Source organism: Trachypithecus francoisi, unplaced genomic scaffold (genome assembly GCF_009764315.1).
Source record: "Trachypithecus francoisi isolate TF-2019V2 unplaced genomic scaffold, Tfra_2.0 Lachesis_group2, whole genome shotgun sequence".
NCBI lineage: Eukaryota > Metazoa > Chordata > Mammalia > Primates > Cercopithecidae > Trachypithecus > Trachypithecus francoisi.
The window spans coordinates 14,423,467-14,436,324 of NW_022681465.1; the positions used below are offsets into that span (position 1 = coordinate 14,423,467).

General features: G+C 47.7%; 1 protein-coding gene across 4 annotated transcripts in view; it reads left to right on the forward strand.

Annotated features, from left to right (window-relative positions):
- Nucleotides 1-12,858, forward strand: part of TRIO (trio Rho guanine nucleotide exchange factor) — a 371,755-nt gene that overhangs the window by 277,725 nt on the left and 81,172 nt on the right. For all 4 annotated transcript variants that reach the window (XM_033178811.1, XM_033178812.1, XM_033178814.1 and 1 more), the window contains exon 34: nucleotides 3,778-4,021. In XM_033178811.1, coding sequence (XP_033034702.1) covers nucleotides 3,778-4,021 — 244 coding nt within the window. The remainder of the gene's footprint in view (nucleotides 1-3,777; nucleotides 4,022-12,858) is intronic.

The following is a 12,858-nucleotide window of genomic DNA, read 5'->3' on the forward strand; positions in this document are numbered from 1 at the left end:
TCCTAAATTCAGTGCATGTGGTGGGAGCCCACGATAGAAACCCATTAAATATATAGAAGCAATGAAGATACTGTGAGAACTCGCACAGAATAAGGTTAGAAAGAGAAGGAAGTTTTTAAACTAGATAAATAAAATGGTAACTCTTTCAACTGGGGGTAGAAATTCTCTGAAAGCCAAGACCTCCAACAGACGTAACATACAAGATAGTGGCTGAATGTGTTTTCTAGTTTGGAGTTTAATTTTTCTTAAAAAGCAGTGACGATTTGCATTGCTTCCTCAAAATAGTTATTACAAGTCTTTTGTACACAAAGTTTTTTTGTTTTTGTTTTTTTTTTTTTAATTAGCAAACCTGGTTTCAAAGATGTTTTGTAGCAAGAAGTTAAAAATACTGAAATGTGAGCATTGAGGCACATCCACAGGACAGCTCTTCTCTGGGCTGGAAAACAGCCATTTAATCCTCCCCTTAGTGGTGTGGGTCCTCTCTTTTTGGATAAAGCCACTTGATTTACTGGGAGATAGGAAGATTTTTGAAATAATTGTAGTGCCGTTTGAAATATTATTCTGTTGTTGGATTTTCTTAACAAGTTCTCAAAAGCCTTTAAAAAGGAATTTTAACTCTGTATATGATTCTTTGGCAGAACATGCTTGATTTTTATTTCTTATGGCCTGTCAAGTACACAGATGTTTCCAATAGTTTTTGATTACTCTTTAAGGGCCTAAGAAATCAGTGCCAGAAATAAAGTCTAGCTTAATCCTCCTTCCTGGGCAGCCCCTCTCTCCCCTTCCCACCCTTCCCCCACCCGCAGCCCATGGCTTTGAGCCGTCTGGAAAATTAATAAGACTCTGGAGAATGAGGCAGCCAGAGGGCAGGTGATGAGACAGTGCACTTCCCAGCGTCGGGGAGTGGGGGCTGCTGGAAGAATGTCAGGGAATCCCAGTGGGTTTCTGCTGGGAGCTTCTCACATGCACTCAGTGAAGCGGCAGGTGGTATCACTGGGGAGCTCTAGCCAGACCCAGAGGCCTGTGAAGGGCAGGTCCAAGGAACCATGGCAATCTGGACCCTCCTTCGGGGCCTGCAGACCGGTTCTATGTTCCTGGAACACGAAGCACCCCAGCTGTAAGTCACAGGACTAACCACTCCATGTGTGTGGTTCTGCAAGGAAAGTTCTTTTCCAGGCTGGGCCTCTACCTTTGAGCTTTTAACATTAGCATCTTTGATTGTTCAGAGAGCTGTAAAATTTAGCATGGGTTTTCCACGGAGAAGCTTGTAAGATTGAGAAGGGGTTTTATGAAAACTTTCCTTGTGGCCTCGCAAAGCTGATTCACTTTGTCGATACTGTGCTTCATGATGGGAGAATTTGGTTTTGTTTTGATCTTTGTGGTTGTCTAGTGGACATGTGTTTCTTATTCTGAATATCTGAACTTTCTCTTAAAAGATAGCCTCCTACAACAGGAGGGTAATCAACAGCACAGAGCATGGCAGAGGCTCCCAGAGGTCCTCAGCACAAGGGGGCAGCCCCAGAACACAGTGCGAGTGTGAGCCGTTGGAGGATGCAGACTCCTGGGTCTCTGGGTGTGGGCTTGTGCCCAGTGGAGTGTTTCCCAGCAGGAGGCTGGGCCATTCCCTCCTCGCCTTCTCTCACTCCCACAGCCGGCCCCGTAGCCCGCAGCACACTCTTGTGTGCCTGTGGTTTGTCTGGACTACTGTCCTTTAGCAGGAGGCAACAGGAGAGCTGAGCGGCTGCAGGCTAAGCACAGGCAGAGTGAACTCCTGAAGCCAGTGAGGAAAATCCAGGCTTTGTTTTGGGTTTTCAAATGCAGTGCCTTCATTTTTAGAGCTATGTGTCTTTTCTTTTTCATTTCACAAATATTTGGATGCTAGCTGGATGCGAGGCAGGCTGAGGAGGAGTCCCACTCCTAACAGCTTCTCTAAGCCACATGCCTACCACCATTGGCACTGGGGGACTCAGGGTGACTGTGTCCAGCCCCATCTCCGCCCTTCCAGTCCAGAAATGGAAAGTTCACAGAAGAGTGAGGTGAGCCTGCTTCTGGTGATGAGGGCAGACACACACATGTGTAACTCCAGGCATGGCTCACTTCAGAATTGAGGTGCCATGGAGGACAGGCACGAGAGGGACCTCTCGGAGCCAGTGGGGAGCTTAGAATAGAGAGGACGTGGGGGCTTTCAGCAAAAGGGATGGTATGGGCTGCTTACAGGCAGGACCCCTCAGGAGGAAGAAGGAGGTGCTTCTGGCCGCTGGGGGGCTTTTGCTCCTATGCTAAGGCCTTTGTGTGTGAGGGTTTTGCATAAGAGGATGATGTGTTTTTAGAAGGTCTCCTGCCAGCAGTGTTTAGATGGCTTGGAAGGAGAACCTGGAGTCCGTCAGGGAGGCCGCTCAGGAGCCCTGTGGGATCCAGTGAAGTGATTGGTATGGGAGTGCGGAAAAAGGAAGTGATCAGACAGCTGTCCAACGTCTGCTCCACAGCATTTGGAGGGAAGAGAGTGGGGTTTTTTTTAGCTTGAGTGACTTGATGATGATACTGTTACCCAAAAGGCAACACCAGAAGAAAAAGAGAGCTAGGGGGTGGGAGGGCATCATGAGTCGTGTCCTAGACTCTGCACTGGGAGGGACAGGGAAGCATCCAGTTGCTCAGCAGGGACCGAAAGCCGTCTGCGGTTGGGACGCGAGCGCGGGAGGAGTCAGCTTGAGGGTGTGGTTGAAGAGCCCATGTAGGGGGACAGTGGAGAAACAGCAGAGACAGAACCTGGGACAGTCCAGAGACCGGGAGCTGCTCTCAGGATTCTTATGTAGGAAAAAACCGAAAAGATTCTTAGGTAGGAGGGATGTTAATGAGCACATGAGCCCTGTCCCCACGGAGTTTACAGTCTGAGGGAACACAAGGCTCAGGCCATCTGAAGCAGACAGTCATGAGAAGACCATGCACTTGTTTTACCGGCAGAGGCCATGGGGTGTGTGTCGTTAGAGAGTTTATGGATGAGCTTCTAAGGACCGGAAGAGTTTCAGTAGGTGTAGGTGGGAGTGAGCGTGGTAGAAGGAGAGAAGAAGGGGAAGGAACATCAGGCTGGAGGAACCGAAGACCAGAAAATCCAGGACCTCTGGGAAACGAGCCAATGTCTGCAGAGCCTGTGGTGCCTGCTGTGTGTTGAGGCCTGGAGTAGGGGAGCCTAGAAGGAATCTGAGGGCAGACCACAGGGCCTCAGGAGTCACACCAAGGGGAGCCCTGGACAAGCAGGAGGGGGCACTTGAAGGATTCTGAAGACAGGCAGGTGTGCTTTGCTTTGGTTTAGGGTTGTAGCACATTGCCTGTTCAGTCCCCTTCCTGTGGCTGCCTCGTTCTTGACCCAAGGGATGCTTAAAGAGCCCGCATACTCCAAAGCATGGAACACCCAACACTGGGTCGGAACAGAAATTTGGAACAGAACTTTATCTCATTTTATCACTGTATTTCATGATAATCCCCCAAATAGCCTTCAAGCAGAATTTCTTTTAGTTTGCCGTAAGTTAAAAAATGAGTGTATATATAATACCACTTTGTGAGGAAGGAAATAGAATGCCTAAGGTTCAAGAAATTTGGAAGCTCTTATGAAAAATCGTATTTTCATCTGGGGAGCACAGTGATCACACAGCCTCGGAGCACTCAGCTCACTCCGGGGCAGGGGAGGCTCTCCACCCACCGCACGGAGTTCCCAGCTGTGCCTGAAGGCACCATGGCTCACACTGGCTGACCTGTGCTCTCTTCCTCTGTTCCCCCCAGCTCTCTGGTGGCTGTGAGCTGACAGTGGTGATCCACGACTTCACCGCTTGCAACAGCAACGAGCTGACCATCCGACGGGGCCAGACCGTGGAAGTTCTGGAGCGGCCGCATGACAAGCCTGACTGGTGTCTGGTGCGGACCACTGACCGCTCCCCAGCGGCAGAAGGCCTGGTCCCCTGTGGCTCACTGTGCATCGCCCACTCCAGAAGTAGCATGGAAATGGAGGGCATCTTCAACCACAAAGGTAGGAGTCGGCAGGGCGTGGGTGGCAGACGCCTACTGAAAGTGGCCCTGAAGGCCTCTGTCTCCGCGCCTCTGCTCCTGTCAATGTTCATGAGCTTCCTTGTCAGCTGTGCCTTCAGCACATGGTCACTGACTCTCTGGGCATTAGCACCTGAAGAGGAAATGAGGATTTCACCCATGATTCAGAAATAATGAGTGATCTCCTCACTTCCAGGGTGGTGTAGTGAGATACGACATCAGTTTAGAGAAGAACACTGATTTCGGAACATTCCAGTTACCTTCTTCTGTGTGTCATGACACCTCTTGGAGGCCATCCCCTGGCTCCAAAGGGTTAGTCATTCCGGGGAGCTAATGAAGCTGCAAGAGAAAACAGCTACTAATCAGCTCCCCTGATTAATTATTGGCCAAGCCATGTTCCGGATTTCTCAGGGCCTAAATGTGAGTTTACTGTTACCTCGGTAAGAAACAGGAAGAATTAGGCTGTTGTTTCTCCAGAAATCCGAAGAGAAGGGCAGAGGATTTTCAGACTTTGGCCAAAAGCCAAAGGTGTCCACTTCCATGTCTGCTGATGCTGCCCATGCTTTTGGAACAGCGGTGGGCTTCGCCTCGTGGAGGCTTTGCGTTTAGCGATCTGGGCCATGCTGGCTTTTAGCCTGTTGCCAGAATGTTTCTAAAGTTGCATCAATATAAGTCCTTGAATTTGAGTTGAAAATAAAGCACAACTCTTCCTGAAATTAGTCTGTTCTGCAGAGGAGCCCTGGTGAACTTAAGCATGCCTCAAATAACACTTGTTCTGAAAGATTTCTTCTGCATGTGCCTTTCCTGTGGTGTGTTCCTTACTTCCTGGTGTTCGCAGTTGCAGGCTAGCCAAGGCGAAAGAACTAAGCATTCATCACACTTGGCTTTGTCCAGAAAACTTCTGGTGGAGGTTGGGTTTTTGAATGTTGCTACGTTGTACCATTTTGTTTTTCTCTATGATATTCTCTGACATTCTTGTACCTGGAAAGTGACTCTCTGCCCCTCACAAACCCTCTTATGCCCTATGTTTACCAAGAAGGTGTTTCTTAATGAGCAAGACCTGCTGTGAACTTACGCCAGCTAGTGGTTAGGGGCTCAGAACTGTATCCCTTTTTTTCCCTATTTCCCTTATTTATTTATTTGTTTATTTATTTATTTATTTATTTATTTCCTGTAATGCAAGGAAACTCTTAAGATGGTTTGTTCCCGGCCAGGCGCGGTGACTCACGCCTGTAATCCCAGCACTTTGGGAAGCTGAGGCGGGTGGATTACCTGAGGTCAAAAGTTCGGACCAGCCTGACTGACACGGTGAAACCCCGTCTCTACTAAAAATACAAAAAATTAAGCCTGTAATCCCAGCACTTTGGGAGGCCGAGACGGGCGGATCACGAGGTCAGGAGATCGAGACCATCCTGGCTAATACGGTGAAACCCTATCTCTACTTAAAAATACAAAAAACTAGCCGGGCGACGAGGCGGGCGCCTGTAGTCCCAGCTACTTGGGAGGCTGAGGCAGGAGAATGGCGGAAACCCGGGAGGCGGAGCTTGCAGTGAGCTGAGATCCGGCCACTGCACTCCAGCCTGGGTGGCAGAGCAAGACTCCGTCTCAAAAAAAAAAAAAAAAATACAAAAAATTAGCCAGGCGTGGTGGCAGACACCTGTAATCCCAGCTACTCGGGAGGCTGAGGCAGGAGAATCGCTTGGACCCAGGAGGCAGAGGTTGCAGGGAGCAGAGATCGTGCCATTGCACTCCAGCCTGGGCAACAGAGCAAGACTCCATCTCAAAAAAAAAAAAGAATGTTTGTTCCCTTGCAGTGTTAGGAACTGCACAGCAACAGACAGCAGATGTGGGTCAGAAGTAACATGGAAATGGAGGACGTCTTCAACCACAAGGGTAGGAAGCGGTAGGACATGGTGAGGTCCTGACCATGTCCACGTCCAGGAAACCAGGCAGCTTGACCAGAATCTTAGGAGACAGAGGCTATCATCAAAAAGTCAGGCAATAAGGGATAAGAATTTAGACGTGGAGTCCAACAAAAGACATAGGAACTGCAGGAGCAGGAGGCCTCTGCCCCCTGGGAAGCAGAGACCCAGGCTTGCCTCTGCTCAGCCCCACAGTCTTCCCCCTTCTCATGCCCTGTGTGTGAAGAGGGGTGTTGGCCCCGCGACCGGAAAGACATTGGCATGTGCCAGCCTGTCCATGCCAGCCATCCACATGCTTTTGCCCATCCACTCTCTCCTTTTGAGCCTCTTTTCAGTATAAGAGCTGTTCAGACTTGAAGGATATGCAGCGAGTGAGTGAAACATGGCCCCTCTCTGCACACCATGGCGTGCATCATTCTGGCAGCTGGGTGAGACCCCCTCCAGTATCAGATGTTCAGGCTGCCTTGCCTCACCCTCGCTTCAGAACTCAGGGACAGTATGGAACTGGCTTTACAGATTTGCCTCTTGTCATTTGCTATTAAAGTTAGTTTCCTACATGTCTCTGACTTTTACTGCTCTGACCTTCCAGGCAGGAGGAAAGAGCACCTTCATTCAGTTCTAGTTTCTCTACATTTTCTCAGCCTTAGTGCCTCAGTAATTTTTTCATAACACCCTGATCCAACTTTTACATTTTTACCTCGAATGTAAAAAACATGCCTATTAAGGTCAAATGACTATCTATTTGCTTGAGAATAGTAAGCTAATGAGTAATCTAATTACTCAGATCAGCAAACAAGGGTCCGGGACTCATGATGAGCAGTGCTCAGGTTCACATGGTGGTTTTGAAGCTGGGCTAGACTTGGAAGTCTGTCGGACACTGAGAATTCATGGAATTTATGAAGACCAGATTTCTTGTATCAGCTATATATCCTTAAAATGATTTGGGAGAGGATAAAAATACAGCTTATTTTAAATGAATAAGAAATTTAATCACACAATTTGTTTTTCAAGGAGATAATTTTGTGTCTGAAACAGGACTCTGCTGTGAATATCATTCCACTGAGAAATGCTATCTTGTGGCCAGGTGTGGTGGCACACACCTGTCATCACAGCTACTCGAGAGGCTGAGGTGGGAGGATTGCTTGAGGCCAGCATTTCAAAACCAGCCTGGGTATCATAGCGAGACCCCGTCTCTTTAAAAAATGCCTTCTGTTTTGTGAACAAAGCTTGCTTTGGAAGCTCGCATGTCCCGGCGTCTTTTGGGCCAGCTAGCCTTCGTGTCTGATGGCTCCTTCTGCTCTTGCTCTGGCCGTCCTTCCTCCATCTCAGCATCTTGGTCATGAATTAAACAGACGCCGGGCATAGCAGGATTGAATAAGGGTTCAACAAACCCTTGTGTGCTCCAGCAGTCTTATTTCTGTTTGTCGTTTATGCTGTCTGCCATTACCTCAGAGGCTCTGGGGCTGGGGCCTAGGTCTGGAGGTTGTGTCTGTGCCTCCAGCGAGTCTCCGGTGCATTCCAGGCTGAGGCCCGCTCACCTCCCTTCACTCTCTTCCACTCGAGCATGTAGCATGTGGGCTCACTGTTGAAATTGGTGTCATGTCACCATTGTTGATGACTCAGTAAATCCAAGTTCTCTTCCCTTCGCATTGTCTCAACTTGTAAAACTTGTCACTCTTATTTATTGACAGTCTTGGTCACAGGAAGTAAACAGAAATATCAAGAATGTGTATATTTCCAATGAGACCAGTTCAAAACATCCTCTTTGCCCTATGCTGCCCTGCTTTTTTCACCTTTTCCCTTTCTTCCCAACCAAGAGTCACCCTACACAATGGTCCTGGGGATTTAGCTCCAGTGCAATCGGAAGGAAAAGTAGCCAGGAAAGAGCACAATAGTCTTGTCGCGAACCTGGGCAAACGAGCATCTCTCACTCTCTGTCGGATGCATTTCTGGAGTGCCCACCATGAGTCTTTTTGACTGATAGTGTTTTGAGGGTGGGACAGGAGTTCATACCCTGGCCTGGGGAGGGCCTTCCGTCACACTTCTCACTCAAGACATCTGGAAAACCACCCCATGGCCTGTGTCCTGCACTGCCGCTGCCCAGAGCCCTTGCCATGCGAAGTTGAATCTGGAAGGCGCCTCTCAGCCTCCATGGAATTGTTTTTTTGCTAAAATAAGGCTTTAACCAGGAGTTTGAGGCTACAGTGAGCTATGATCAAATCACTGCACTCCAGCCTGGACAACAGAGTGAGACCTCATATCTAAAAAGTACATAAATAAAATGAAGTGGGCTTTAAGAAGTGACCTTTTGTTGGCAAGGGAGGAGTGATTGGCGAGTTTGCAGGCGCGGGCTTCTTGTCAGGAGGCCTGAGACAGGGCGGGTGCAGGTGGCCTCTCAGGGCCTTGCCAGCTCTGACATTCTGAGTTCAGATTTCTTAGAAGGCTTTATGAGCAAAGGCCGATTCAAAACTGCCGTTTCCTTACACCAACCCATAACGTGATGACAGGTGGCCTTTTTGCTCGCGCTTTCAAATATGTCTAGAAGAAAACACCACTTATAAAAATTAGCCTTTACCACTCTAAAAGTCATTCACAATTTTAAAGTTTTTTCTCCTTTGGATAGAGAAAAAGTGTGGTTCAGTACCTGCATTTTATTTCGAAGAAGTTCAGAGTGTGCGTCATCTGCAGTGAATGAGAAAATTAAGGGGAAAAAAAACCATGAGAAATAAAACCTTTTGCTTGTGGGTGACTTGAGCCTCTAAACCCAGGGGCTTTAACTCAGGATGCCACATTTTACTATGGTAAAATCTGTGCCAAAAACAGTCCCCCATAGTTTACCACAACTCCAGCGGGCACTAGCAGAATCAGCTCTCAGGCTTGACCAGACTGGCTGCAAGTAGTGAAGAGAAGATTCGGGGACTGTCTTTCGTGAGTGTAGTGATACATGATTGCTATTAATAAAATGGGGCATTTTCTCTAACTCAAGTTAAAAATGAGAGACATATTTTCATTCTAAACTATCCGAAATGTTGACTTTTCTTTGGGTCCACCCTGCTTTTCTCCAAGCTCTCCGTGCTTCTCCCCACGCTCTCTCCCAAGGGTTTTCTTGTCCACTTGAACAGTTTGCTTCTCCACTTGAGTGTCTTAGCAACTTTTTCAAATCTAAAGTGTTGAGATTCCCTCTCCCACCGTCTCCCCACTCGTTCACCCAAGAACATGGCCAACACACATGAGGGTCTCTCCACTGCCCACCACATTTTTTAGAAACTGGTAAACGCCACATAACAAAATGTATCGGCTTAACCATTCTTAAATCTACAGATCAGTGGCATTAAGGACCTTCACACTGTTGTGCAGCCGTCATTACCATTCACCTCTAGAACTCTTTTCCACCTTACAGAACTGAACCTCTGTGCCCATTGAACAAAACCCTCCACTCTCTCCTGCCAGCCCCTGGCACTGCCCCTTTCCTTTCTGTCTCCATGAGTTTGACTGTTGTAGGTGCCTCGTGTGAGTAGAAAGTCATGTAGTCTTGTCCTTTTGGGACTGGTTTATTTCTTGTAGAAGATTCCATGTTCTGACCTGTGTCAGAACTTCCTTTCTTTTTAAGGCTGAATAGCATCCCCTCATATGCAGATGCCACATTGAGTTCAACATTCATCTGCTGATGGGCACTCGGGTTGCTTCTGCCTTTTGATTCTTGTGAATAGCGCTGCTATGAACATGGGTGTACAAGTAATCTCGTCAAGCCCCTCCTTTCAGCCCTTCTGGGTGTATACCCAGAAATGCAACTGATGGATCATACGATACTGTTGTCTGAATGTTTGCGTCCTTCCAAAATCCATGTGTTGAAATCTAACCCCCAAAGTGATGGTATTAAGAGGTGGGCTGTTGAGTGGCAATTAGGTCATGAGGGCAGAGCCCTTGAGAATGGGATTACTACCCTTACAAAAGAGGCCCAGGGAGTCCTTTTGTCCTTCCGCCACGTGAGGGCACAGAAGGCACCATCTTTGAGGAGCAGGCCCTCTTCAAATACTAACTCTGCCAGTGTCTGGATCTTGGACTTCCCAGCCTCAAAAACTGTCAGCAATAAATTTCTGTGTGTTTTAAGTTATCCAGTTTAAGGTATTTTATTATAGCAGCAGGAATGGACTAAGACATATGGTAATTCTATTTTTAATTTTTTGAGGCTGCCCACTCAATTTTGTTAACTTTATCTCAATAATATATTTCAAGTATGTTCTCTTTTCATTTCCACCATTACTCTTACCACCTGGTCGCCCAACCTCACTTCTTGCCCTTTTTCGTTTCACCTAAAACATAAATGTTACCATACTCTCTTGCTTAAATTTCTTCGGCGACTTTCTTTTTTTTTTTTTTTTTTGAGACGGAGTTTCGCTCTGTCTTCGGCGACTTTCTATTGGTCAGAGAATAAAATCCAGCTTCCTCACATGTCCAACAAGACCTTTTGTCTCATACATGCACACGTACACACAAACACACACGTGCACACACATGCACCCCTATACACCATCCCCTCTTGGAGCTGTGCGTCAGGTAACAAAGGGGCTTTTTTTCCCACTCACTCACCCCTACCTAACAGTTCCCATCTCATCTCATCAAATACAAATACAAAATCCTCATGAAAAAAGTAAATGTATTCAGTGAGTCCATGGAGGGGAGGAGAGAGCAGAATAAATCTTGGTCTAGTTAGCAACTATTTCCACACAGAGGCTCCCATCAGGGCAGCTGAAAAAGTCCAGTTAGATGAACTCCAAGGAACACTGAAGACCCACAAGAAACTGTCCAGGAACTCACTGAAAGCACCTTAAACAGTTTGTGACAGGAATGAGACTGTTGAACTTAAAAATGGGATAGAGGAACTGCAGACAACACAGGTGTTTTAAACAGTAGGCTCGGCAGAGAAAGCAGCGAGTCTTCGCAGATGGCCGGCACCGAGAGAGCCAGGGAGAAGCAGAGGAGATGGGAGCGGAGGGTTGCAGGGAGAGCTTTGCACTGAGCCCTGTAAACATGGCAGAACTGCTTAGCGGGAGACTCTCAGCATGGGCACGATCGTGGGGAAGTGAGTGCAGTTCATTTGTAATCCTGTTGTTGAGTTCTGGGAGTTTTTTGTTTGCTTTGTAACTTGAAAGGTATACACTTCATATAGATTTATTTATTTGCTGGGACTATTACTCAGAGTTCCTAGAAATGCACACAGCTTTTTTACCGGGGTTACTCCTCAGAATCACTTGTCACTTTTTTGAATGAATGAATGAACGAATGAATGTGCCAGGCCGGATGCCTGGAGGTTGGGAGCTTCATCTGCATCACATTCTAACGGGTGAACACTAGGGTAAGCACAGTGTGACTGCAAAGCCAGGGTGTGTTTCCATCAGCTCTCAAATGACAATGCCTGTGTGCCCCTGTTGTCCTCCCTCCAGGACTGCCTCCTCACCCCGCCCCTTTCTTGCAGCCCCTCATCTAAACATCTGGCCTGGTGAGGTCATGGCTTAGCCTGTTGGCCAGTGGCCCCACCACCGTCCTTTACCCTGTGCAGATCAGAGGAGGCCGGTCTGTCCCCTGAGTTCACATGTCCCCTTCACCCCCCATGGCACAGATGAGACGAGGTGACAAGACTTTCACAGTTTGCAGATGATGGAAGAGAAGACTCCAGGTTGCCAGGTATGACCACTCTCAGGAACTCCCAGCCCAGGCCTCACTGCTTGCACTCCCAGCCAACCCCAGCACGGGGGATACGCCAGTGCCGTTTCCCTGCTCAGAATACAACCGGTAACCAGAGACGACCTCACCCCTCCAACCATTTTCCAAGGTGCCAGGACAGAGAAGCCCTTCACTGGCCCACCCAGGGCAGTTGACAGAGGGATGCCCTCCTTGGAGGGGAGCCTCACCTCTACCCACAGGGCTGCGGTCTTGTCCTGGATTCTCACCTGGGCAGTCACGTCAGGATGGAGGTATCCCATGTCAGCCAGTTCTTTGGTGGTAGTCACGTAGTCTGAAATGACCCATGGACAGTCCAGGCTGAGCCACAAAAGCCGGGCCTAGGTGCCTTTTTGGTACCTGCTCTGACTTGAGTTGGATTCATGCCACAGACACATACAGCCACCAACACAAGAGCCAGCCACACACTGAGCAGAGAAAGTCCCTGTTGCCTCACCACCCAAAAACTCCAGCTTTGCAGAGACCGAGGTTCTTCTCTACCTTCACAGAAGCCTCTGCGACCAAACACAGAGTTCGTCCTTCTGAGGCCTCTAGCATTTCTCCAGGTGTTTTTCAGAGGACTTGGTTTAAATTTGTTCATCCCAAATGTGGTCTTCCCCAGGTCAGGAAATGATCTGCCCCAAAGGTGAATCTGAGTCTCCCCAGTCATATGAGACTGAAACTGCTTATAACATTTCAGTGACCTAGTAAGTTTTCCAAAAGTGTAGGGTATTAAGAGTTTAGTGACATTAAAAAGTTTAGTCGAATATATCGTGATTCAGGTATATTTAGACATTTGCTTCATGCCACATTGCCACTGTTATCAGAAACACACCCCAAGCACACTAATGCCTAGGCATTTCAAACCCGTATCTGCCCACACATTCTTAAAAATACATATACTGAGAAATCTATATACTTTTTTTGTAATTAGCTTAGAAAAGAGCAGTTGTATTCTGTTTGAACAGCTGCTAATGTCAATTCCTATGGGAAGAAAGACCAAAGAACATGGAGTTACACCAAGAATTTTCAAACAAAGACGCTGTCCCTTTCCTGAGCACTGTGCAGCCAAGACTGAGAGATCAATCTGAGACCTGTGATTAAGGAGCGTTTTCTATGTAGCATATAATTACGGAGCCACACAAGTGGGCCATTACTCTGTTGAGTGCTTTATGTT